Source organism: Medicago truncatula, chromosome 5 (assembly GCF_003473485.1).
Source record: "Medicago truncatula cultivar Jemalong A17 chromosome 5, MtrunA17r5.0-ANR, whole genome shotgun sequence".
NCBI lineage: Eukaryota > Viridiplantae > Streptophyta > Magnoliopsida > Fabales > Fabaceae > Medicago > Medicago truncatula.
The window spans coordinates 5793144-5820694 of NC_053046.1; the positions used below are offsets into that span (position 1 = coordinate 5793144).

Sequence of the window (27551 nt, forward strand, 5' to 3'; positions counted from 1 at the left end):
CAACATGCTTTCCTCACTCAAACACTTTCGCTAAACTTCCCATAAGTTCACCCATTCCAAAAAATTTCCAAGTCACGCTTAACTGTGGAGTTCTTACGGAACGAGCTACCAAAAAGATGATGCATCTAGATTTCGATAGCCCATTCCATAAGAACTCTACGCTTAAGCGTGTTTGACTTGGAGCAATTTTAGGATGAGTGATCTTCTGGAAAGTTTTTAAAAAATTATACGAATGAGGACAAAACACATTGAAAAGACTCGTATTGGTTTGTAGGATCAATCAACAATACTTAAAGGTGTTTGGATGTTACAAATTATGTATGAAGTCCTTTAGTTTGATCATTTTCCAATATTATTATATATCATACAATGTTAAACACATATTCCCCACAACATTATCAATTTGATTGTCCAAACTACTTTGCAAATGAAAGAGGTTCATGATGTTGATTATTTGGATAAGTATTACCAGAATTTTAAAGTTTGAACATGTGCCCGTTCCTGTAAAATTGGAGGCTCGACTCTCTTAGTTAATATTGGCCTCTAAAAAATACAACTTTTTTATAAAAGAGAGAAAAAAAAAACTAGTCTCATGCTGAAAAATAATACAAATAATAAAATATAAATAATTGTCATCACCGGGAATCAAACCAAAGTCAACAAGCGTAAAACTCACACGTGATGTTAATGTTACAACGCTACAAATATATATTAATATTTTTTGTGTATTATATATTATAAATAAAATTGAGCTCTAAAATTGGGGAGATCCAGCTCTATAGAATCGTTTGTACCTCCCCAAGAACGACCCTATTAATGGTTAAAGAGAGCTTTAAGAGATACTATAAACAAACTATAAGGTTGTTTAAAAATTATTGTTTCTCTAACTTTTCACCATATGAAACAGAAGGGCACACATAAGCACATTGCCCGAGGTGTCAATATGTGATTCATGACTTGTTTTTAGCAAATGATACATGCAATTATACCTATGTCCCTTATGCTTTTCTTTTGTTGGTCGATACCAAATGAAATGTCCCTTCTAACCAACCGTTGGATGTCACATGCGCCTAATGGGCCCCTTCCAGACTGGTTGAATCTTGAGAGCAGATTTTGAGAACTTACTTAACACCTACTCCAATCATAAATCATAAAAACGGTGCATAATTTGACAGTTTTTTAATCATTTAAAATTGCTTTAAAACTAAAAAAATACAGCAAGCATTAAGTAATAATATTAAAACATCGGTACGTATTATTTAAATGAAAGCAGTAAGTATTTCACCAATAAAATACTGGATTTCCTTTTTCTTTTGTCACTATGAAACAACAAATCTTTGTCATGTTCCATAACGTGTGGTGCCGGTCACAAGTTAGTTCAATTGATAATGAGTTGACTTTAATTTTGAAGAGTGTTTGTTTAACTTCAAATGGTTAAAAACTTTGGTAGGTATTATGTGAGAAGTTATAAGAGAAGTTCGGAAGATCAACATGTTGATTTATGAGAAATTACATGAAGAGAACAGAAATTGATGTCTTAATTCAAAATTTTAGAACAATCCGTTTATGAATCATCTCATTTTTTTAACACTTACCTGTCCATTTTACATGTATTATTGGATGAGTATCTGTAACTCAACACCTGCATACTCCCTCCGTCTTTAAATATAAGCAAAATTGACTTTTTAAGTTCATTCATTTAATGGTGTATGTGGTTTATAATATGGACCAGATACATCATTAAATAAATGAACCTAAAAATTCAATTTTGCTTATATTTAAAGACGGATAGAGTATATGTTTAAAGAATTTCTAATGTACATTTGATACACCACAATCTACGTTTTACGAGTAGCTTCGATTTACCCTAACTTAGATGAGTGTTTGGAATCCAACTCAAATAAATGTTTTTTTAATTAAAAAAAAAAAACATTAGAAAAACAATATGTGGGCCACAAAGTCGAAGCTTCTTTGCCCAAATAAGTTAATCCAACGGCTAGTGGTGTCCCATCTACCTATGGGTCCCACATCACCAGATCGATCCAGATGAATCAAACTAACACCCGTTGATCATTTTCTGACCAAAGAAACTTCCCCTCTATAAATCTTTCTGCCACATTTCTCAAACCTCACACACAAACACAAACACACAACACAACAAAACTAAAAAATGGATTGTAAAAACGTTCTCTCACTCGCATTGATCTGCATTGTCTTCGCCGGCGTCGGAGGTCAATCTCCGTCGTCAGCTCCGACTACATCACCACCTACCGTCACCACTCCTTCTGCTGCTCCCGTCGCAGCACCTACCAAACCAAAATCACCCGCTCCAGTCGCTTCTCCAAAATCATCACCACCAGCTTCATCTCCCACTGCTGCAACTGTAACTCCGGCTGTTTCTCCAGCTGCTCCAGTTCCGGTTGCTAAATCTCCAGCTGCATCATCACCAGTCGTTGCTCCAGTGAGTACACCACCAAAACCAGCTCCAGTGAGTTCACCACCAGCACCAGTTCCAGTGAGTTCTCCACCAACACCGGTGCCAGTGAGTTCACCACCGACAGCTTCTACACCTGCAGTAACACCAAGCGCTGAGGTTCCCGCTGCAGCTCCAAGCAAATCAAAGAAGAAAACAAAGAAAGGTAAGAAACACAGTGCACCAGCACCTTCACCGGCATTGGAAGGACCTCCTGCACCTCCGGTTGGTGCTCCTGGACCTAGTCTCGATGCTTCTTCTCCCGGTCCAGCATCTGCTGCCGACGAGGTACATTCATGTCTCCTCTTTACGTTTTTATTTTTATTTCATGCATGTTTGATATCACTGTGAATTTGTCAAAATCACTTTAAGTATTTGCATAATTGTAAATATTTTCACCGTTGGTAAAATTTTGCATCAGATCTGGAATTTATTATTGTAGTTTCAGATCTGAATAGTGTGAGACAAGACATTGAAATGCTTAGTTTAATTTTAGAGTTTAAATGTTTTTTTTTAACCGAAATTGAGAGAGACAGAAAACAGAGTACATTTTTGCTTCAATGTAGGTTGAATTTGAACTCAAATGTTCTGAACTGTGTATTTTTTTTTTTTTACACATTCATGCATAGGATGGATCGAGAGCAATTAGTTCAAATTAGGTATTTTATTATTTAGAAAAAAAAAATCAAATTTGTAATTAATTAAAATTTAAACGGTCTGATCTCGATCTAACAATTATGATTGTCCTGATGCAAATTTACTTGCATTAACCCAATTTGGTTTTGAAAGTCCAAATGCCTACAAGAACAGTATATAGTAAAATCAGAAAATTTAACTGTTGCTATAAATGTATATCATGTTTTTTGTGAAAGAAATGTATCATGTTTTGGTCATTGTTGATGTTGCTAATAGCAATAGGAGAAAAATTCAATTGAGTCAATACTGAGATCTGAATTTTCTGTATTGCAGAGTGGAGCAGAAACAATCAGATGCTTGCAGAAGGTGATAGGATCCTTGGCATTGGGCTTGGCTAGCCTTGTTTTTATGTTCTAGAGAAGAGATTTCCTTGTTATTGTTACCACGATATATTCATATGTATCATTTATTTTCTTTTTTTGGTCCTGTCTTGGGCTAACATTAAATTTATTTGCCATTGTTTTTTTAAACTCTTATTATTCTATTACATATTGGTGATGTTTTTGCCATTATTTTACACATTGGTTCTGCTTGCTTGTTTGCTTATCTTTCTGTTTATGGCGTTTGTTTTGGGTTTTACCCTTGCGGTTGCTTGAAGGGGTAAAACAAACACCGACACAAAGATCCCTTTCTTAGTTTCTAGTTTGTCTTTAGCTAACTTCCTAGTTTGGTAGTTCTTCTAATAATGCTATACTATCAAATTATTCAATAACTTTAATAATAGTGGACAACAGTTACTAACCATATCAATAATTTAATTTCAGTTTAACAATGCAGAAATACATGTGAAAAATCATCTTAAAATGTAAAAAACTTTGGAATTATGTACGTACTTATTTTTGCTTACAAATGTACTTTTTCATTTGAAGGGTGGTTCATGGTTATTGTTGTTAATGTGTGTATAACAAGGATGTTTATATTCAAATCGGTTTAAATTAAATCTGCAAGTTGATTCAAATATTTTAAAACTGCATTTAACTAGAATCAAATATTTCAAAGGAGTCATTCAAACCGAACTACGCAAGACATGATATTTTTTCAGTCAAGGCAGAACACATGATTTTAACATTTGAATCGGGTAAACTTTTACCTCAAAATTAATCCAAACCTATAAACAGCATTGTATAATCCCTAACTATGTACAACAAATTTAGTAAAACTTTCATTTATGCATTACACGAACAAAAAAAGACGAAATTACTATTTTTGATGTGTTAGTTAAAATGGATTATTTTTTGACAAAAGAGGAAATTTTCTTGAACAAAAGAAAAACGACCTTTTCTCTGCATTTTGCGCTTAAAGTTGATTTAAAATAAACCATTTATAACTGTAAATTTGGTGTTTTCTTACGCCGTTAGTGGTTGAAAACATTATGCGATCGAAAAATCACGAAGTCTTCACGAATAGCCTTTAGCCGTTTGATCTTATCTTCAAGGGGCATTTTGCACATAAGTGCAAAACTTCAGGGGGGTATTTGCAAAACGTCATGTTGACTAACATAAAATTTTGACAGAGGGGGCAAATTGATTAACGTCGTGCAATTTCAAGGGGTAATTGAAGTTTTGTTAATTTCAGGGAGTAATTGACGAAACTTACAATTTCAGGAGGGTAATTGTCTATTTACTCATTAACAAACCGTCATGATGTCGTTATAATTTTTTTTTAGATAAGTAGCATTTTCCTGCTTGAAATTATAGCCCTTTATGGATATATTTAAAGATATATCTTTAAATATGTCTATGATTGTTGGTCCAATTAATAGAGTTTACTCATATTTTAGAGAGGCATTGGTTCAACTCTTGTGCTAGGCATGATGATCTCATTAAATATATTTATAAGTGGTATTTGAACTTTGAGACATGCCTTGCTCGAAACTTCTAATATTCAAAAAACCTAAACTTTTGTATAAAAAGAAAAGATATATCTTATTTGAGTATATCAATTACGTGATGTCTAATATTGAAATTAATAGAACGTGTTTGTGACAGAAGTATTACTCTAGAAAGACAATATCTCAAAGAAATTAAATTTCTTATAATATTTCGATGATACTACAATCAATCTACATAAGCTTTTAGTAAAGAAGACGTGCTAACCAGTTCCAGATTAGGATCATGTATGATTGTGACAAATAAACAAATCCACGTTTTATATAGTTTGGACAACTTGTTACCTACCACATAAAAACACTGAGACCAATAAGCCTAAGAAATAGTACTGGCTTAGTTATGAGTCGCTTTTAATGGCTACTGGCTGCAAGTCACCATTATACTTTCACGTGTTACATCCTTTAACATACCATAGTTGGCTTTCAATAATTTAAAAGTTTGATAAGCTTTCACTATCACATATATTTTTCTTGTATCATATGAACAATTTCTTCACCTTGCGGCTTGCTATATACTTATTATTAGTTGTAGGGTAATTCCTTTAATATTAATAGTTAAAGACAGTACCAAAATCGTGTTGTAGTGGATTTTGCTTTAAGCACAAATCTACTAAAGCTTTTCCCTTTCATAAGTTTCCTTTGCTAGGAAGAAATAATGTTCAATTCCAAACTCACACTCAATGTTCTTTACTTAGCCACCAAGGGCAGTTTGGTATAAAATAGGCTCTCACTTTATAATCTCCCTCTCCTTTTTTACATTTGTTTTTTACTAGTCACTATTCTTTCTTTAACTGCAGAACACTATTATGCACGAAATTGATAACAAAAAGCATTAGTTACCCAAAATAATTTAAGCAAATTAAAATGCATCATGTGCTAAGCGTTGGTAACTAGGGGTGGATATGGTTCACTTTAGGATGAAAACCAAACCAATCTAAACTGAACTGTTTGTTAAATTTAAAATAACTTAAGTGAACTCAACTGTTTGCATTTCGATTGAATTGAACCGTTTCAAACCGAATTGAATTGTTCAAAACTGTTATTATTGATATGTTTGAAAAAAAATATGAAAAAAACAAACGAAATCGAATTTTAGTTACCGAACTGTTTCGAATCGAACTGAACTGTTTTGAACCGAACTGAACTGTTTCATTCAGTTTCAGAACTGTTAATAATAGATAGTTCAGTTTTTTTTGGTTGGATTCAGTTCAGCATTCGGTTTTTTGTTTTTTTTATCCACCCAGGTAATCATGTCATGTGATGTGAAGTATAATTTGTGTCTCCTATATATTGCTTGTATTTCTAGCACAAAACTTACAATTGCAAATCAGAGTTTGAATATGATTTTGATACTGGTTGTCGGTTGATATATACATTTTTAGTTAACAAAAAGCAATACTAACAGGTTAACAAACTAATAATTATATAATAACTAATAATTGACTTATTGATTATATACTCTGGCCCATTTTGCTAGACCAAAAATCTAACTAAATCTTCAATTTCTTATTGTTTGAATATAGGACCAACCAATGATTAAAAATCTTGAACAGTGTAACTTTGAAACTCTTGCTCTAATCCTTGTACCTTTTTTTGTTGTTGAATAAATCCTTGTACATTTCGTGCATGGTTAGTATTTCGTTAATATATTTTACATTTTTAAAAAAATAAATCAAGCTATGTAACAATATTGGAAGGTGTTCCTGAAATATACATGTGAAAAATGACCATCCAGACTTCAGCTACCTCCACCGACACAAAATGAAATGAACTTATTGTGACCCTTACTGATCAGACTCTATCAAATAAAGATATGCCAGCGTGTGCTTCATCGTGCTGCTATGCTAAGTACAAACTCATTTCCACCCATCTTTTTTACCTTTAAAAGGTAATGGTCCGAGATTTCGACAGATAATTTAAGTTGCATGACAAAGTTGTCTACGTCCTTATCGTAATGTTTTTTATTTCTATGGTACGTTCTTATCGTTTATAGGTTTTAAAATATCAAATTCCATATTATTTTTTACGGTAAAAATAGTTTCATTAAAGAGCAGAACCAACATGTTTAACAGTGATAAGACATTTCCCAAAAATTTAAAGAGCTAATTCTATAGATGAGCCGATGAAATCATGAGTTATACTATACATAGATTTTGCATGGATAAAAAACATTATATTTTTTGGGTTACATAAAAAACATTATATTGATTACAAATACACATGGATTTTGCAAAAAAAAAAAAAAAAGAGAGAGACTTAAACCAAAATCTATATCTTAACAATCATCCAGACAGCTTCATCCACCCACGGTTAATGACCAAGGAAACGTGAGAAAACAACAACTCCAAAACCTAAGAGGCCTATGGGATTGGGAAATTTTATCCAAGAAGAGAATGGCACATTAGGACGAACCGAGGAGAGGTTCCCCACTAAACCCTAAGGTTGGAGAAGAAGAGCCACTACATAACCCTAATGTTGGAGACGGAAGGGGAGTCCTTTAGCCACAGCAAGTTATCATTATTTTCAGCTATAACCCCACCATAATCTTTTTTATTATTAATGACTAGTAAATAGACTGATACAAGAATGAAGAGGAACATCACCTCAAAACCAGAAAAACAAGAATACGAATCAAGTAAAAAGTTCATCCAAATAAAAATGCAAGCATCATGTAATACGAAATGGTGCCTCCGCCTTTTCATTCACCCATGTATTGAAATACCACAAACAAAATTGCATTTGTAGATGATACAACTTGTAAATAACTTTTACTGTATTAGCTTGATTACAGGTAGTTTTATCAAGTGGCAAGCAAATAAGATCGCAGCTAGAGCATCCATATTAGATTCTAGCCCCTGCAATTATTACTCTATTCCCCATTGAATTTTCGCTTATTGTTGCTGATGAAATTAAATAAGCCCACTTTGCCTTTTAAAAAAATCCTTACTGTACATCTTAACAGGGTTTTTACACATCAAAATAGACAGCTTGAATTTTTTGAAATTAAAATCTTGAACAGAGTAACTATGGTTGTATAAATTGCTCGTAATAGCCACACTAATCAGGGAAGCCGTTGACCAGCAGCAGTACAGAACGTAGCTTATAATGGTTGAAGCTCCTGCTCTGGAACAGCTACATGAACTGGCTTGTATGAATGCTCAGCTTGCTGTCTGTTTTTCCAAATTAAGAATATTCCCAAGGCAGAGCCTCCAAGAAGCATTGTAAGCAAAACCGCTAAAGCCACGACCCAATAATATTGTTGCCACCAAGTCCTGCATCATCTCAGAAAAATATGTTGACAACATCCAAAATGATTATAGAATAAACCCCAACCATATTCAATTAATAGAAGATTTTAGACATCAGCTATATGCACACATGAAAGTAGTAACCAAAATAGGCAACTGAAATAAGGAATGGAAGAAAAGGTTGAATTAATTATCAACAATTATGCAGGTAGAATATCGAGTTGCCCATTAAGAACAGGTGGGTTTCCCTTGTTGTCCCAAAAGTTTCAGAGCAGTGCATGCATATGTCGGGAAAGATAATAGGAAACTGTTGATGTCTAAATACAGCATTAGATCAACAAAGCAAAGACAAACAACTACATTGCTTGGAGTGTGTGTGTGTGTGTGTGTGGGGGGGGGGGGTCGGGGGGTGTTAGAACTCATTGACACAAGTCACACCAGGTGTAAGTCTTGGATATTTACATCACTGAATAACTTCATGTAAAATGTGAAGCTAAACCAATCAAATCATTGAACCATCCGATATTATTTTATGATCACGTACAAATTTTAAATAATTTAGAAAACTGTAGGTCTGTAAACTAATAGCGGACATTTACTTATTTTTAAGAGAACATATTGTACCTTAAATTGCAATAGCACGATAATGTACTGATTTCTCTTTCTGTACGAATTTTGTATACCTAATCTACTTCGTAAAAAAAATTCAATTCAATGGTTGGATTAATTAAATTCATCATGTAATCAAGTGGTGTAGTATACGAAGACTAACACCCATTATAAACGGATCTGGTTCCTCTCCCACAGTGCAGTGGTAGTGCAAAGTATTTTTTATCTATTAGACAGCATACCACCGCATGTGGTTGAACTATTTTATACAGGAAAAGTTTGATCAGAATGCTATATGTGGTAAAGGATCCAGTCTATTAACTATAAACAGATCTAGAATCTTGACTCATATACACAGTTCAGTGAACATTTGTAATATGAAAAGACATGCATGCGTGTTTTATACAAAATATTAAATGTGGAAAAGAGCATACGGCCCAATGCTGAAGCGTGAATTTTCATATATTAGTACATCATACTTTCCAAGTTCCTACTAATCTGAACGAGAGAAATTATATACCTCAGTATTGCTGTTGCATGCACTATAAATGATAAAGCAAGTATGTGTACAATGATATAGGGAAGACAATTTTCTCTCTGGTTTCAAGATAGAACTTACCGTTTTGATGAAGACTCGGCATTCCAATTTAACAACTTATAACTTCCAAATGTGGCTGGGAGTTGCATGTGATGTTCAGAAAGCCGGGATATCATACTCTGTAACATAAAAAATAAGCATCAAATTCAAATGGTTGTCTACACATAAATGCAAATGCACAAATGTCAACTTACCATCGCAGTGGTGTTAGAAAAGAAATCAGCATATGGCCTTGGGGTTATGACCCATCTAGAGAGGGACCCATTTCCAAGTGAAGAAAAATTCATTAAGCGAACCTGTGAACATTCCAGAATGTCAGTACCGTAAAGTAACAACATGGAAAATTAGCTGAAAATGTCTTACGTCTAGGACCTACATATATCCCACAACCTACACCAGCCAACTGATCTAGCCATCATTGTATATGCATATAGTTAATTACATCTCCTTTTAGCATCAAATTAATAAATTATACTTAAAGCTATAACTAAGCACCAATATTTCCTGCACTTTGATGACCATTTTCTAACCTGTGATGTATTAACATCTAACTCATGAGCTATGAATCCAGCTAACTTTGTAATGTAAGGCTGCATATCCGTGTAGCTCGTGTTAAATGAAATGGCTATTGTTATTTGAGCAATTTGGAGTTCACCTGCACATTCAATCATAGGAGATTAGTCGTTACTCATTAGTGATAATATAAGCTATCCATGTTTAAACGTGATGTCTCTGTATATACTTGAAATAAAATTAGAATAGTAGGAGAAGATAATATTACCTTGATGAAAATTATCTAGCGACGCAGATGGAGCAACCGAAGGCGCAAATGCTTTAGTTAAATTTGTTACTTCTGAATTTGAAGGCAATGGTGATGGGGCATCAGAGGTGTGTAGCGTTTCCCATAACTCAGAACAATTTGTTTTCCAGAAACCAATTTTTGAATTCTCACGATCATACATAACAAGAGTGTTACGGACAAAGATACCTACATAAACATAAACAGTATAAGAACGATCACTAAATTAGAAGACAAACCCATACCTCATAAGCTGCCAACCTAACACAAACACTAAGGAGCATAATTTCAAATCAGCACAAAGTATGAAATGAAATGGAGTTACCCCCAGTAAATTAGTTACCTCCTAAAAGAGTAGTTGGATCCCTTCCATTTGAGAAAACGCCCAGACAATATGCACCCCGTACTTTTGAATGCTTTATAAAAAGATAGCCCAAAGAAAAGTAGGGATTAGAAAATCAGTCAACCTGTAAACCCAGCTAAAGATACCAATGATCTTCTTATATAACTAACCCGAAACAAGTAATTTTCTGGAGACAGTGACAACTTGTGACCATTTTCAAACACCATGTCAACCACTGGAAAGCTTTTAGCAAGTTGAGAGACATCACTGAAATAAAAATAAATTTGAACCATTAATAAGCTGCAATAGGCTTGTGTGTTCACTACTTAATAATGATAGAGACATACATCCCAGCACCAGTAAAACATATATCTTTATAATTTGGATCAGGACCATTAATTTGTTTCAAAGAGTTGCGTTCCTTCATAATCTGCAAACAGATAAATACAAATGCAAACTTATCAGACATATAAGACAGTTTATCTTAATAAGATACTTTTTTGTTGTAATCACCAACAGGATATCCGGTCATAAATAATAATATACAATAATAATCAATAAACTAAACTATGAATGATGATGAAAGAATAAAAAGGAGTCTCCCTGATAAATGGTACATACATTTGACAAATTCATTGAAACTTTTAATTCTATGAAGTGATTTGGAGGACGTCCCACAGAAATGAAGACCAAAACACATCTTCATAACAGGCATATTTAAAGCATAAATGTTTAAATGAGATTCCAAAATTAATGGTTAAAAATGACTACAAATATACATTACATCTTGATTGGAAAATTCAGTGATTTCTGAAGAATGAAGAAAATAAAATAAAAAACACACAAATTGAAACATCTTAAATTTTTAAGTATTTATTTATATATCATAGAATAAGAATACCCAATACCGTGTATGGCATACATGTAAGAAGCTTGAATACATAGTACGATACAGATATGATACGGCACGGATACAAGGGTACGTGAAATTTTAAAAAGTAAAGATACAACACTGCAGCCAAGATAGACTAACAAAAATCTATTCATATCTATACACATACACACACACAAAAAAACCGACAATGTTTATAATTATAAAGGTCACATCAATAATTGCTCATTAATGATAAACATATCAGTAATTAATATATGATCATCGCAATTTATAAAAGGGTACTTGTGATCATAAGACACGGACAGAATTGCATATATATTCCCCACCTATATCTGAACATGTTATTTCTACTACGAATGTGCCACAAAACATGAAATTTTGTGTCGTTAGTTAATAAGACCTATCGAGATGTATCGTATCAGGAAGACAAGCGTGTCTTTAGTTGGTAGGAGGTATCGAAGATATATCTGAGAAGTATCGGTGGAAATATTTCCAAAAAGAATTTAAAAAATTATTGGATACTTAATGGGTACGTTTCGGGAAGTCTTGGACGCGTATCAAATATGTGTCGGACACTGATACTTCTCCATATTTGAAGTATTTGAGCACCGATGTTTTTGTGCTTCCTATTTGAATACCGATAATCTACAATAATTCAGGGCACTTTCAACAACAGTATTGAGGGAATTCAGTTTTGAAAGGTTAAATGGTGTATAAATTTTAGCATCCCTTTTTTAACTCAATGCTCTGAACAAAAAACCATCCAAAGATTTTTTTTGGTTGTAATGAAAGAGTAACTGTAATTGAAATTTTAAATTTATCGAAGTATCAAAGTAATTTTCCTGAACTGAATACGACAAATGTCCAATAAATTCATAAATCAATAAAAATCACCTGGTAAATGTTAAACAATTTAAGATTCTTAAATCCTCCGACTTCATAATATTTTGTATAACAGGCATATGATTCATCAACAATCACAAGCAGACGCAGTTCTTTCAATAATGAGAAATTGAGCTACCCCCTCAGTATGTTCAGAATTCACCATATTATCAGCCTCATCATCAATTTATTTCAACTCAACACCGGATAACGTAAGACAGACGACACCATGTTTGAAATCAAGAAATGCAACTCAAAAGAACTTACAGCACGTTTAAAAGCAAGAAATGCAGTTTCTGGTAGGTATGCATAAGTGGTGCCGCTATCCAAGACAGTTCCATGCTTCCCATCAAAAACCTTTGGGTTTAGCTGCAGTTTCTTCCCCGCAACATGCATCTCCTTCAAATTGATATTGTAATATGGACTGTTGCCATCCCGAAACTAGAGTAAATGTGAGATTAATCAAATGCATTTTTTAAGAAAATGCATAAATCTCATATCTGTCAGATAAGGAATTTGACACACACCTTCTATCAGGATCTGAATGAGTAAATACCATGTCTTCAGGGGGAGATATTCCGCCAAGAATCATAGCACCGCCACCAACATCCATTCCACCATAGCATAACGAGAAAGAATCGCTTATTACCTTTTTATCAACCAACTGATCCATGATACTTAGATCTCCACGACCCAAACCCATGATGCCATCAGCGCGCTGACTATAGAGATCACCCGTCTCATCGTTTTCACAGCCAAAGACAGCACGTTGAGGGGCAAGCTCACTCAGATTTCCAAAGGACACAACATCCTCACCAAGGACTCCACTGCTACTACTCATTTCAGCATACTGTCTATCATACATGCACTGGTTCGTGTCACCATCACAGTTGCAATCTGGCGTGCATTTTACAGGTTGATAAGTTTCCGACAAGTCAGGCTGGAACTTCGGATCCTATTAAAACAAATTCAGGCACACAAATTCATTCTTGTTCAGATAAATCACAAGAGTTACACACAAATCGGAACAGCAAATTCTAAAATAAAATTATTCTTTTTCGCAATCATTTCAAGAAGGAATAAATAATTTTCCATGACAAAATTAGTACTCATAGCTGCCAATTTTCACTCCCTCCATGTTCTACCTCTCCAATTTTCATCACTAAGAACATCCCTAGGCCGGACTTGGATCCTCTACAGCTGCAATCTTGTGTTGCAGCTACATCGATCGTTAGATTAAGAAAAAAGAAAGTTTCTCTCTCTAAATCTAACAGTCCATACTTTCTCTCTTTAAATCTAACAGTCCCTACAGCTGCAACGTCATAATTTCTTCTGCGGTCGGGGAAGTAAAGAAGTATTCAAATTGAGTAACTTAACAACGGTCCCTTCATGTTTTTTCTTCCCTAATAAATGGCTCATCCACAAACAAATAGAATTGCATATTCAGAAACTTAATAATCAATCAATAAAATCATTAAATTCTAGACTTACATTCTCTATATACCAACACTTCTGATTCAAGGTGTGGCCGGTGTCAGACACAACACATGCGATCTCATTCAATTAATTCATTTTTCAAATTACTACCTATGTCGACGTGTCAGTGTCAGTGCTAGCTTACATTAGTTTAAAAAAAAAAAGTGGCATTTTGAGAGTGATAATAAATTACCTGGTGTCTACCACAGTGTTCACAAGTAGAACAAGGAACATAAGTAACAGTACTCCCGGTATCAACAATAAGAGCAAATCTCTGCGGAGGAGTACCGATCCAAAGCCGCGTAGTATAATACCTACACAATCAAATTTGCAAAAAAAATAAATAAAAAAATAAATAAAATCTCGTTTAAAAAAAATCATAAAAGGAAATGAAATTGAAAGAGTCTATAAACTGACCCGTTGATAAGAAGATCGTCGTAGAGTCGCATACGAGCGTTAGGATGGCGTTTGGATTCGGATCTTTGGAGTTGACGGCGAGGATTGAACGATGAGATGGAAGAATCGGGTGGAGAAAGATGAAGAGGGAGAATCATAGCAGGACGAGAAGCGTTACGAGTATTAGGGAAGAATAAGAGGTTGTTGGGATTGATAGAGAGAGTGAAGAGTGGAAGGTGTAGAATTAGAAAGAAGATTGAGATGAATTGAGTCATCGCCATGATTGAATTTGTGAACTGCGCACGCAATGGTGGTGATTTAAGAAGTGATAAGGAAAATCACAGAGTTAGGCTTTGAGTATCAATTACGTCAACAACGAAGGATGGAGGGAGGGAAGTCAAGCTATCATCATCAATCGTGTGTGTTGTTTCAATCAACGTTCGCTTTAACTCTCATTTACGTTCCTTCCCTTTAACTCATTCTATTCTACGTTCGCTTTCTTTTCTTAAACATTAAATTAAGGATTGATATGTAAAAGGCAATGAGAATGAGACAAACAAAAAAAAGTTTTTAATTTATGATTTTATATATGAAGCTTTTTTACAATATCAGATTCAAAGTAGCTTTCATTTTTCTTGTTAGGTAAGACATATTTTTTAGCTTATAATTTATGTTTCATTTGACTCAAAAATCATGTTAGTAACCACCACTTTATCACAAGCTTATAGCATTTTTTATTAGCTAATCTAAATAATTTATAACTTCAAACTAGTTCAAAATTTAATATATTAATTAAAGTATATAACTTGTATGTTATTTCATATTCATAAACGGCTATAAATGTTAATTTTATTGAACATTACAAATTCATTCGGTTAGTTTTATCCGCTATAAGATATAAGTTAGTTTGTTGACTATCGTTATAAACTATCTTATTGCCTATTCACTATTATTCATCAAATAACTCATAATGCAGAGGAATGATAACGTTCTATTGTTCGAAAAATTCAGGAAAAAAAAAACATGCAAGCAACAAAATGTACGTCGTTGGAGCGTGAAGGAGAAGGATGGCAGGCAATTTACCTGCAGACTAGACAAAAAAAAAAGTTTGGAGTGGAGCTGGTTGATATGGACATTAGTGATTAAAAATGGAGATGATTACTATGTGATATAGCTAATACCAATGTTTTGAGGACAAAACAATCTTACTTAACAATAGTAGTAATTGATTAATCATAGTATTATAATACTTAGACAAATTATAGTCATACCGTTAAAATTTAAAAACTAGATTTTGAAAATAGTTCTGCAATCACAACTTGAACCAGGCTTGCAAAGTTTCTCATCAAACTCTGACAAGCAACCCTCCAATGAAATCATCCATGTGATTGAGGGATGATATCAGCTTAATAACATGTTTAATAATGCATTTCATTTTTCACTCTCGCATCTAAAAGCTAAAATGAATGTGTTTCCCTAAAGAAAGTAATTGTAGCTTCAAGTAGAAGCGTGTTTGTTTAATTTGATATTGGACGTGGAAACAAACAGGTAATAAGCTATTTGTTTATACATGCATTATATTGTAGGTTCTATCCCTGAGAAGAATTTTTTTTTATTTACAACTTAACCTAAAAATAACATTCTTAACATCATAGTCTTAAAAGGTATGATTACAGCTCCATTGTATATCAAATTTTACAGTACTGTAAGTTACTAACATCTACACTGACTTGTTTCATTAAAGTACAGACAACCAATAAATAAGGTACCACCACCCCCCCTGAATCATTGCAAGTTATTAGTTATACAGATAATAAGCATTAGTATGCTCAATAAGAATAGGGCAAAAATATTGATTAAATTCTTTAGCAATAATTATAGTCCTACTTCTTGATTTTGAGGAATAATGTTGACACTGAACTTTGCGTGGTAGCTACTATTTGTGGCTGCTCAACTCTCCGTGGTGGTAACTGTCTTTGATCGAGTTAAACTTTGCCAAGGTGAAAATGTAATGGAGCTTGATATAAGGTAAATTATGAATGCAACGTATGCTGCTGTTATTGCGCACACAACAGTGGTGAACACTGCTCCACTCACTTCAGAGGAAAAGAACTCCAGCAAAAGATAGCCATTTATCACTATCACTAGAGCAGCCACAAGCCAGGAAACAGTCTGTATTGAAATCATAAGGATATCATGAATTGTGACTATTATACAATTGCCAAAAAATCAAAGCATCAAACTAAAAACACTGTCTGAACCTAATTAATAATGATTAAAAAAAGGTTAATAGATCTTTACCCCCTGCAATATAGGTCATTTCTGGTTTTTCCCCCTGTAAAATTATTTTTTTGGCAACCCTTAAAAAAATTAGCAAGCAGCGCCAATCCACATTGAAAAAATATTAATGAGGGGGTAGGTTACATGAAAGGAGGCCTTGAAACTGGTCTCTTTGGTAAGAATATGTCAATCTAGTTGAACTTAGGTAGAGAAATTATCAAAATCTCAGAGTCACAAACAATATTTGTCACATAAATTCATTTCAGTTTTGAATTATCTCCAACCTGAGAAGGAAAGACAGAATAGGTCTATATTGGGACATTTCTAAACTATCTCGTTGTTAAGAGTCACACATTTGATGAAATATGGCCTGAAATGTGAGTGGTGGACAGTCCTCACCTTACAAGCCACTTTGGTAGGGGTTGAGTTAGGCCGAATCCAAATTTTAACATGGTATCAGTCTATCCAAGATCCATCGGACCACCCACTATTGAGCCATTCGGGTCACGCTCCAGATGTCCAGCACTAAGTGTGAGGGGGTGTACTAAGAGCCTCACATTGAATGATATAAGGTCTGAAATTGTGATTATAAATGGTGGACCACGCTCACCTTACAAGCCGCTTTTGCAAGGGTTGAGTTAGGCTCTACCCAAATGTTACAACTCTTTCCATGTTTTATATAACAGACATATAAGAATATGCAAATGGAAATTTCATGTCCAATAAGCTGACAATGGATAACTAGTAGGAGCAGTTCAACCAAAATGCAAAGGAATCATATACCTTGAGGACAGAGCCAATCTTGAAAGTGCCCATTATTCGTTCCTTTGAAACCAAACAAAGCAAGGGAATCAATGCGAAAGGGATTTGCACTGACTGAAGAACATTAAGCCATTCATTCAAAACATCTAATGATTCCTCTGAAGAATCAAATATAAGTGCAACTATCATAGTCGGGACGATTGCGAAACTCCGAGTAATCAACGCCCTCATCCATTTTTTCAACTTCAAATTCAGAAAACCACCCATGATGAATTGTCCAGCATATGTACCAGTAATAGTGCTACTTTGACCAGCTGCTAATAACCCAATACCCCATATATACAGGATTGGGAATACTCCGCCTCCATACTTCTCCTGAAGGTACTGCCCTGCATTTACGAGACCGATCCTATTTGCTATTTCAGTACCATAAAAGCCCTTAGCAAACACAGTTGTGACAAATATATTAATAATAAAGGAAACAACAAGTGCAATGGTGGACTCTATGGAGTAGTAATTGAGAGCTTCTTGAACGCGGCCTTTCTTTTTGGGGTCAACCTGCCTGGATTGAACAAGAGCAGAATGCAAGAATACATTGTGAGGCATAATAATGCAACCAACAACTCCAACAGCTTGTTGTATAGTTCTGGAGCTAAGTTTAGGAACCAAAATACCTACAGAGGCAAATTGAAAGCATGTATCAGCTGTGAAGCATGAGCACACCTAGGAAATTGACTTCATAATGAAGACAATTTGCAGATGTTCAAACTTCAAATCGACGAAATAAACTGCTTACCAACAAGAACATCAACACCATCTGGCTTTGCTTCACCAAACATCCAAGCAAATGAGAGAGCCATAATAGCTATCAGAACAGCAAAAAAAGCTTCCAATTTCCTCACACCATAGTTCTCAAGAAAGAGAAAAATGAAACTGGATCAAGGCAACCACATAAAAGTTAAATGTTTAATTTTGAATAATATACATTGTTCAAGAAGTACATTTGCTTCTTCCAATAGCTTCTTAAATGCCAAAACGAAAAAGCAAGACAATTGATCATGGATTCATCAATATTTCTGGTATTCAACATAATAATTTTTGTCTATGTTTTCTTCCCAATCCCAACAAGTTTACATGACATCTATGCGAGAGATTTCCAAAGGAATGAATCTAAGAAAGCACTCTAAAAGGTACGTTTCTTCATGGATTTGAAATTCAAATCAATATGGCATGTTCTTTCAAAATTGAATGTATTTATTCATTAATCAATGCATCTTTTTAATTGAATCAATTCATAAAAGAATGTCCCTTTTTATCGGTTATTATTTCCCTTCATCAAGTAATATGAGTTTCTCTATAAATAGAACAACTCTACATTCAAAAGGTCAGCAAAACACATCTGTTTCTTATCTAAACTCTGTCAAAGTAAAAACTCTAAACCATTTCTTGTCTTCTCTTCTCTTATGCACAAATTGAAGTTAGGTAGTACTATTCTACAAAGTACAAACTATCACTGTACCATATGTTTTGATAGGGGATGTGCAATCCATAACAAGAAACTCTAAATCTCAAAAGACATTCACAGTTACCCTCCTCTTACATCAAGTTTAGTAGGGGCATAAGGAACCTAAAACTTAGTGTCTCTACACACACTTTGAAGTAATTCTGCAATCATATTCTTCATCTGTACTCTATTTATTGCAGCATCCTCATCCATAGTACAACTAAAAAACACTATGACCCACTGTAATAATATCAAGAAAATCCAATTCCAAAACAATAATAAGATAATTTATCTCTATTTTAAACCTTAATCAAAGAAGATACTTCAAAATAATGTCATAAGTGGCCCAATAAGCTGACATCAAAGACTAAAAATAAAGGTTTTTAAGTTTGCAGGGTCATGATCCAAACAAAAAAAGAAACTACTAAAACCAGATAATGCTATAATTGCAGAGACTAAAATCATATTTAAACCTACTTTAAATGAAAATTACCAAAACTGAAATTTGTAAAAAAACTAAAAACCATCTAAAGTAAATGAAATTTACCAATCTAAAGCAGTAATGACAACACCAGCCCAAAGAGGAACAAGGCCATTACTCAAAATCCTAATAGCAATGGCACTACCAATAACCTCTTGAATATCAGAACCAATTAAAGCAACTTCAGTCATCAACCAAAGAACAATCCTAGCCCAAGTAGGATACTCATCTCTACAAAGTTCAGCCAAATGTCTTCCCGTAGCAACACCTAACCTTGCTGACAAAAGCTGAATCAAAAGCCCCATAGCAGTAGCCCACATAAGAAGCCATAACAATGAATACCCAGCAATTGCACCAGATTGAAGATCTCCTTCCAAGTTTCCAGGATCCAAAAATGCTATACTCATTAGAAAACCTGGTCCACTGAATAACCAGAGTTTCTTCCATGAAAACGGTGGAATTCGTACTCCTGAGTCCACCTCGGCTTCATAGGCTTCTTCTTCGTCGGTTCCAACAACAACAACCTTTTCAGATGAATCGTAAGCCGTTTCTTCTCCTTCTTCTTCTTGTTGTTCTAACAGAGGTTGTTGGTGAGACATGCTGGTGGATAATGATTGGCTTTGCGGTTACGCTTGTGTGTTGTGTTTTCAGAGGTTGTAAAAAGAATGGTTTGAAAATTGGAACCAGTCACTGTCGAATGTGGAGTGGAGTTTTGAGTTAAGTAAATAGCACATCAAGATTGAAACATTATACTCTGTTTTGTTTTCAGTATAATTTGGTTCTGGTTTATCGATGAAAGAATAAAATCGTAGATTAATCACAGCTATAAACAATTCTTGTGGTCCCTGCAATTGGAATTCGGTTCCCATTTTTTTCTCCTCTTTTTTCTTTAGTTTTTTATTGTTTTTTTATTAAATCAAAAATATATATATATATATATATATATATATATATATATATATATATATATATAAAGAAACGTTTATTCTCAATATTTTTATTATTTTTCTATTTTTTAAAATAAATATTTTATTTAACAAAAATATCTCAAGAAACTTTGATCATATCCACTAAATATTTTTGTTTATTTTTTTTATTTAATTCCTAATATTTTATGTAACAGAAATATCTCAACAAACTATATATAATATTTTCAATACTATCAATTAAATTTTCACTTTTGAGGAAAAAGAGCTTCAATTAGTTGCTAAATAATCTTTTAGCATCGTATTACTCAATTAGTTTTTTCATTGAGGAAAAAAATACTTACGGTTAGTTTTTTTTATATTATCTTTTAGCAACATATTCTAATGCAAAAGTTAACTGTAAATAAATGAGATTTTGTTAATCACATATTTGGAGCAGATCGAAACTCAAACCTTCTTTTGATCTAAATTTTTTCTTTGTTCAGGTTTAACAAACATCTATTCTTTTATTTCTTTTTACTCATACTTTGATTTTTATATAGCCCGATCTACCAAAAACTAACACATACAAGTTGCGGCGACCACGAGTGTTTGCATAGGAGTTGTGGATTGTTTTACTCTACTCCGTGGGAAACAATATCGCTATTCTCTCTATTTTTATTTATAATTGAGTTTGTGGTATCCATTCTTATTTTGTTTTATATTTATTATTGTTGTTATTATTGATTTCGTTCAGCAGTTTAGCAATCAGTATTTATTTATGTTGATGTTCTTTTTTTTGGTTTTATTTATTGGTTTACTAATGCTGGTGCGGTAGATTTTGTGAATTCATTAACAGTTATGATTGGTGCCATTATGAGGAATGTCTATAGGAAAACACACCTTTTCTAAATAACCAACCAATCACAAGTCAATTGTTTTTCTAAATAGTTATAACTTGCTAAAAGATGCATTTATAAAAAGTGTCTTCTAACAAAACCTTTTTTTTTTTTGGAAGAATTCTAGCAAAACCTATATATATATATATATATATATATACACCACTTTCTAATCATACTTTTTAATATAACATGCTTTTATCTTTTTGTTATTTTTATTTTCGTTCAAATTTGATTCCTAACTAACAAATAAATTTCATCATTTTGGTTTTTCGATTTTCTTTTCTAGAAATTTTGACTACAAAATTTGACCTAATTGATAGCATAACCATCAACAATAAATATAGAGTATCGAGGTTCAAGATTAGGATCATTAGAATGTGGAGAATGCCAAACTTTAAATATAGAGACCAGGTTAATTTAATCGATATGATTTTCATGGATGAAAAAGTGCGGATCGATTTTTTTTCTTTATTAACATTTACAAACTAACATGATTTTACATTATTTAAAGTTATTTTTATATGATCATTAATCTTTACCGTTTTTATTTGTTATGTTTTACTATTGTTTTTAGAACCGTTTTATGTATAGTTACTAGTGTAACGCCCCGTGCCAAGCACGAGATACATTTTATTTAAATTTTTTTAACAGGGTTTACACATAGATAAGTTTTTTAGATATTGTTTGACTTTTTTAGTTTGATTTCATTCAGAATTTTGATATTATGTAGTACTTTATCTTCGTATTTAAAATTAAGACAGAGTTGGCACGGACATGCCAACTCTGCTTAAAATAGTGAGAAAAAGTACAACTATGCTTAAAATATAAAAATACTATAAATAATTACTATATTCTTAAAAATATATCTAATTAATAAGAGGTATGATTACCTCTGTTATAATCTACCATTATGGCTCTGCCCTCTCTTTAGAAATCTTCCGCCACCTCGCCCCCTTTTTTCAAAACCTTCATCACTTACGATGTACCAACATGCAACGATGGTGCGATGAGTGGCGTCGTCCCCCCGCACCACCCTTTTTCCGGTTCCCACAACCATTCGTGTCGTTTGTTTCCGATTCAACCAGTACCGCATCTGCTACGGGTGGTGGTTGCTTAGTTGTTGGTATTCGTAAATTGTTGGTTGTCACCGGCGATCTTGTTTGGTTCTGTGTGTTGGCTTCTCAATGGCAGAACTCCGCGTTGGTTTGGTTGAAACCCGAAAGGGTCCGTTCTTTATCCTATATTTTGCCACCGTTTTAGACCTTTTTCGCCGCCGTGTGGATTGGTTATGGTAAGTCATTCGAATCCTCCGTCTCCTCCCTTTCTTTGGAGGTGGTTGCGGTTCTATGTTGGGTCAGAAATAACTGTTAATTTGATGTTGATCATAGCAGTAAACAGTTAGTGCGTGTGAATTTGTTAATTACCGTGTTGGTGGTTGAATCTACTCCCCACTCTCAAGAATATGTATGTGTTCGTATCCCATTAATCCTTGATTGACATGAGACCGTGTTGCCGTTGTTGCAGGGTGTTGATAGCACGTGATCCGATTTTGTATTGAAGATCGATCAATACGCCAAATTATAGACCCGATTTGCCCTCACAAACGTCTATCGTTAATGGTATTCGTTTGTTAGAATTAATTAGGGTTGAACCCACTTTGTTGATCTTTTTTTGATGTATTACCCGTTAGGATGGATCCACTTGGATTGACTGGATCATATTTTTTGTCCTCTCAGATCTTATATAATTTTTTTCCTTTTTTTAATAATATATATGAGCAATTGGCAATCGATTAAAGTAGGGTACCAACTTAATTGAGATTATTCTTTTTGCTCTTGTCTTATAAAAATATAATAAAAAATCTACCACTTTGAATAAAGCTATTACTTTTTTTATTTAATCACTCTCGGATTTCAATTATAAAAAAAATATCCAAGTTCAAAAATTTACTTATATGCAATTAGTTTTCTCGAATGTTTCTAAAAAAATATAAAATTATGAAAAGTACCATCTATTGTAACTTGTTTCATGAGAATAAAAAAATATTAAAAATAAAACTTACATGAATTAAAATGTATATTAGGATAAATAACATTAAATAGAGTCAAAATAAGTTATATATATTTTTTTTTTAATTTAAGATAATAAAATGTAGTTGTTTATTTGTTATATCTAAGATTGGAGAGAGTCCCTAAAAAAATATTGGAGAGAGTATTTCTCTCCAAAGCAAATTATCTCTAGTGAGAAAAATTTCAGAAAACAATTTTATTTAATCTCATATCTTAATTTTTTTTAATTAGAGATCAAGCGTCACAAATTAAAACAATCTAACCTAATTTCGTTATGTTTTAGTGTAGTTTTTTTTTTTTTGAGAGATGTTTTAGTGTAGTTATGATTTCCAATTCATAGTTTCCCCTTTTTTCCAAGCAAACACTTCATCCTTTTAATGTTCCTAACCGAAATCCACAAACTAAAACCTTGATCAAACATGGGGAAAAAAAGGTAGGAGATCTATGTCAACCCACTCAATTTCATGCAAGTTCTTCAACTCCAATGGTGATCATAAGAGTAAGATTAAAAAATTCTTCTAGTATGCTAATGTGGGATAGATCAGGCAACTAAAAATAAAGGTACTTCACTTTTGAAACAAATAAAATGGTTCAAGTAAATGAATAAATATGTACCTTTTAATGGTATTAAATAATCAAGTTGATAGTTATAAATACTTATCTAGGAACAACTTAACTTTTGCAACAAAATTGTCAGATTCGCCTTTTTAAATTTACCGGAAGATAGAAAAAAGAGTACGTTCAAACTGACATCTCTTAAAAATTAATTGACAAATAATTAAAATAATAATTAAATATCATAATGTATTATATATTAAAAATGAAAACAAATAGATTTTACCCATTCGAATTCAATTTAATGTTCTTGTAATGTATCTTTGTATTCTCCTTCAATATCCACCACAATTGGTTTAATTTCTTTCATTCTTCAAGGCTTACTTAAGTAAAAATTATTTTATTGAATTCTTATTATTTTGAGTGTGGAGAGAGTGCGGAAGCTAGTAAAGTCAATTGGTTTAAGTGAGATAAGGTGTGTCTTGGTCGATATAGTTGTTGCTTGAGGGATCATATAATGCAGAATTTTAATTTATCTTTGTTACGTGAATAGTTTTGGAGGCTGATATGGATCAATGAGTTTGCATTTTAGAGTTTTAGCTTCTTAGAATAGGTTGGGTGAGTTCATGTGAAGAGTGAGGACAATTAGGCGTATGTGTGGTAAAATTACTTCCATGGTGTTAAAATAGAGGCGGAGATGGGGATTAGAAATTGGTTTGACGACAACTTGATGATAGTGGAGAGTAATGAGAAAAATACTCCTTTTTTTGCAATGATTCGTGGTTGTAGAGTGGTACTTTGTGTGATATATTTAGAAGAACTTTTGAGTTATATCAAAATAACTCTATGCCATTTAAGGAGATACGTAGGTTAGGGTTGGATGGGGTGGAGACGGTGTCATGGAATTTTTCTTGGAATGAGGTGCAGGGGATATATTGTTGTTATTTGTTGGACAACATTATTTTTAAGGCTAGCGTTTTTTATAAGTTTCTTTAAAGTTGATCGTGGTGAAAGGTACCCTGACAAAGGGGTATATCATCTAGTTGCAAGTGGAGCATGATGAACCTATGGCTCTAAAAAATCTCATTAGGAACAAAGTAGCTCCTCTAAACGTCTCTCTCTTTTCGTGGAGGCTCTTGAATATCTGAATTCTAATAAATGGCAACTTAGCTTGATGGAGTATTTAAAATATGAACTTATTTTTATGTTCTGGCAGATGTGAAAAAGAGGAGAATTATCTTTTTTATTTTTAGTGTGAATTCTTTGGTAGCATATGACATAATATTCTAAAGTGGTTGAAATTATTGTGTTCTTCCAATTAATTATTGTCAGGGTACTCTTCATTTCAGTGGTTCTCAATTGTTCCAAAAAAAATTGTTTTAGTTTTCAGTTGATTTTGCTGACTTGCATTTGGATTATTTTGGAAAGAAAAAATTCTTACATTTTTGTCACAAGAACCAGTTTATGGTGTTGTTAGATAAATTATATTTCTCGTTTATTGGATACAAAATGCTAAGCAATCATGTATGTATTTTGAGTTGAAATGTTGGTGGAATAATCTTTCTACTTCTCTTGGTTATTCTACCTCATGATTTGATTCTTTTGTATCTATGCATCTTGAACTTTGTATTTTCCTTTATTGGGCACATCTTGTGCTTGAAGTGTTTTTAATATAATTGATTTGAGGTCTTCATACAAACAAAATCCACCGCAGTCAAGACACCAACTACATCAATATATAACTTATTTCATGTTGTTAGAAATGGATGGGGGTTTGAAATTAGTTTGATGATAAAAATATGATTCAAATTACATTTCATGTCGTAAGAATCATTAAAAACATCATATGCAGTGTAAACGAATACATGTTTGTAGGGACCAAAGAAGATTTAGATATTTTGATTTTTGTGTTAATTGTAAAATTCAGTTTTTATTCGTTGTGTGATGGTTTATACAAACCACTGTTGCAAGCAAAATCAAATGAGGAAATCGTGAACACCATTCCCTCTTGGAGTTGCTCCTTGAACTTGTAGATCAATGTTCTTCGTATAAACGCACCTATTCGATCACCCTAGATAATAAAGATTAAAATACTATACTTTAAACAAAAACAAAAACAAAAACAATATGAAAAAAGTACCTTTCGATCCATTAGAACCAACTCGATAGAAAATGATAGTTTTTTCTTTTTGTAGTCTTGAACAAACCAAACACGAACAACCATCACAACCAATGTCCACGATTATTTTCTCGGCCAAACATTAGAGATGAAGTCGTGTTTGATAGACGTTTTTCTTTGCAATAGAAAAAAATAAAAAAATTACTTAGAATATAGATATCAGAGAACCAGAGAACAAAAATAGAAGAACTATATTTTGTGATTGTTGTGTACTCGTACCCAAAAGCGCTACTATTTATATAGAAAAATAGTATCATAACGGTTAATATCTATTAATTATTAATTTGACCGTTTTAAAATTAATATTATCAACGTATTTAGTATTATAAAATGTGTATTAAATAATTAGATTATATTTCATGTAACCTACAAAAAATTAATTTCATAACATTTAAAATTCAATAATATCTTATTAATATTAAGTAATATAATTTTGTAACGAATAAAAATTAATTATATAACCTTAAAACCTATTTACTACAATTAAATTTTTAATTAGTAGGTTACTATCATAGTGTAACAGACCAAAATTCAAAAAATAATTTATTCAAGTTATTTATTATAATTTTGTAACTTACCAAATTTTTAATGTATTATATAAATGTTAATCGAATAATAATTATATTAATAATCATTTGATTGTAACGTACAAATTTTTAATGTATAATATAATTTTTAATCGAAACAATTATTATATTAATAATTATTTGATTGTAGCCAACTGTGTATTTTATGTACAAATTAATGATTAATAAAAAACAGTTTTTAATAATAATTATAATTATTAAGTTTGTATTAAAAATTAGGAGAAACTTTTGGAACAAATGCCAAGTATGATTATGATGATGTGGACATCTTTAGAGGAGAGGATTTTGGAATAGGCTATTTCTAAAAACTCTAAATTGTTAGTATAAAGATTCACATTTTTTGTTGACTTTTGTTGCTTCTAATATTCTAGGGGAGCAAAATTTAATATTCTAGGGGAGCAAAATTTAATGCACTGTGTAGAGTGATAAAGTTGCAAAATATCAATCTATGTTGGTTGAGGGAATGTGTTACGAGATAACAAATATCTCCGTTTCAAAGAACAAATATAAATTTAAACCAACTTACCATGATTATAGACTATTTTTTAAGGATGCGACACTGTGGAGCCTATTGATGACTCAATTGTTCCTTTTTATGCATTCAAGTTTACATCATATGATAAAATTATTAAAGTTAAGAATGAAGATTCACACCTAATTGGTATTTTTAAGGAGTTTTTTTTTTTGAAAAAAAATCTATTACCTATTTATTTGTTATAGTTTTTTTTTTATTGTATTGGATATTAACTTCACCTTTCACATTTTTGTAAGATATTATTGGAGTATTACCTGCAAAGGGAGAACTCACAGAATACAAAAATGGTGTCCAGTCAACCAATTAATTGCCTATGGAGTTGGATGATCTTGAGTAAATATTATTTAATGTTTTTTGTTCCACTTTGATAAACTATTTTGTGATTTATAATTTAATTTGATAAACTTCTGTAATTTATAATTTAATTTATTTGCAGAGGAAGGGAGAAACTCAGGTGCACACTATGGAGAGAATATGCAAATCAACTTA

General features: G+C 32.7%; 3 protein-coding genes across 3 annotated transcripts; 1 reads left to right on the forward strand and 2 right to left on the reverse strand.

Annotated features, from left to right (window-relative positions):
* The first annotated feature begins 2106 nt into the window (after nt 1-2106).
* LOC11407026 (lysine-rich arabinogalactan protein 18) lies at nt 2107-3688 on the forward strand. Its single transcript, XM_003611597.4, has 2 exons — nt 2107-2761; nt 3443-3688. The coding sequence occupies exons 1-2, from the start codon at nt 2171-2173 to the stop codon at nt 3524-3526; spliced, it is 675 nt and encodes a 224-aa protein (XP_003611645.1). The 5' UTR covers nt 2107-2170; the 3' UTR covers nt 3527-3688.
* A 4041-nt stretch (nt 3689-7729) lies between these two features.
* LOC11411922 (aspartic proteinase 36) lies at nt 7730-14819 on the reverse strand. The gene is made up of 12 exons (XM_003611598.4): nt 14325-14819; nt 14101-14221; nt 12959-13386; nt 12699-12855; nt 11002-11084; nt 10825-10921; nt 10655-10727; nt 10294-10500; nt 10043-10167; nt 9707-9808; nt 9534-9631; nt 7730-8329 (listed from the first exon to the last, which is right to left on the reverse strand). Exons 1-12 carry the CDS (start codon nt 14582-14584, stop codon nt 8158-8160), a joined length of 1923 nt encoding a protein of 640 aa, XP_003611646.1. The 5' UTR covers nt 14585-14819; the 3' UTR covers nt 7730-8157.
* Nucleotides 14820-15932: 1113 nt separating this feature from the next.
* On the reverse strand, nt 15933-20121 carry LOC11407831 (metal transporter Nramp3). Its single transcript, XM_003611600.4, has 4 exons — nt 19397-20121; nt 18142-18278; nt 17367-18019; nt 15933-16475 (listed from the first exon to the last, which is right to left on the reverse strand). The coding sequence occupies exons 1-4, from the start codon at nt 19927-19929 to the stop codon at nt 16254-16256; spliced, it is 1545 nt and encodes a 514-aa protein (XP_003611648.1). The 5' UTR covers nt 19930-20121; the 3' UTR covers nt 15933-16253.
* Nucleotides 20122-27551: the final 7430 nt, after the last annotated feature.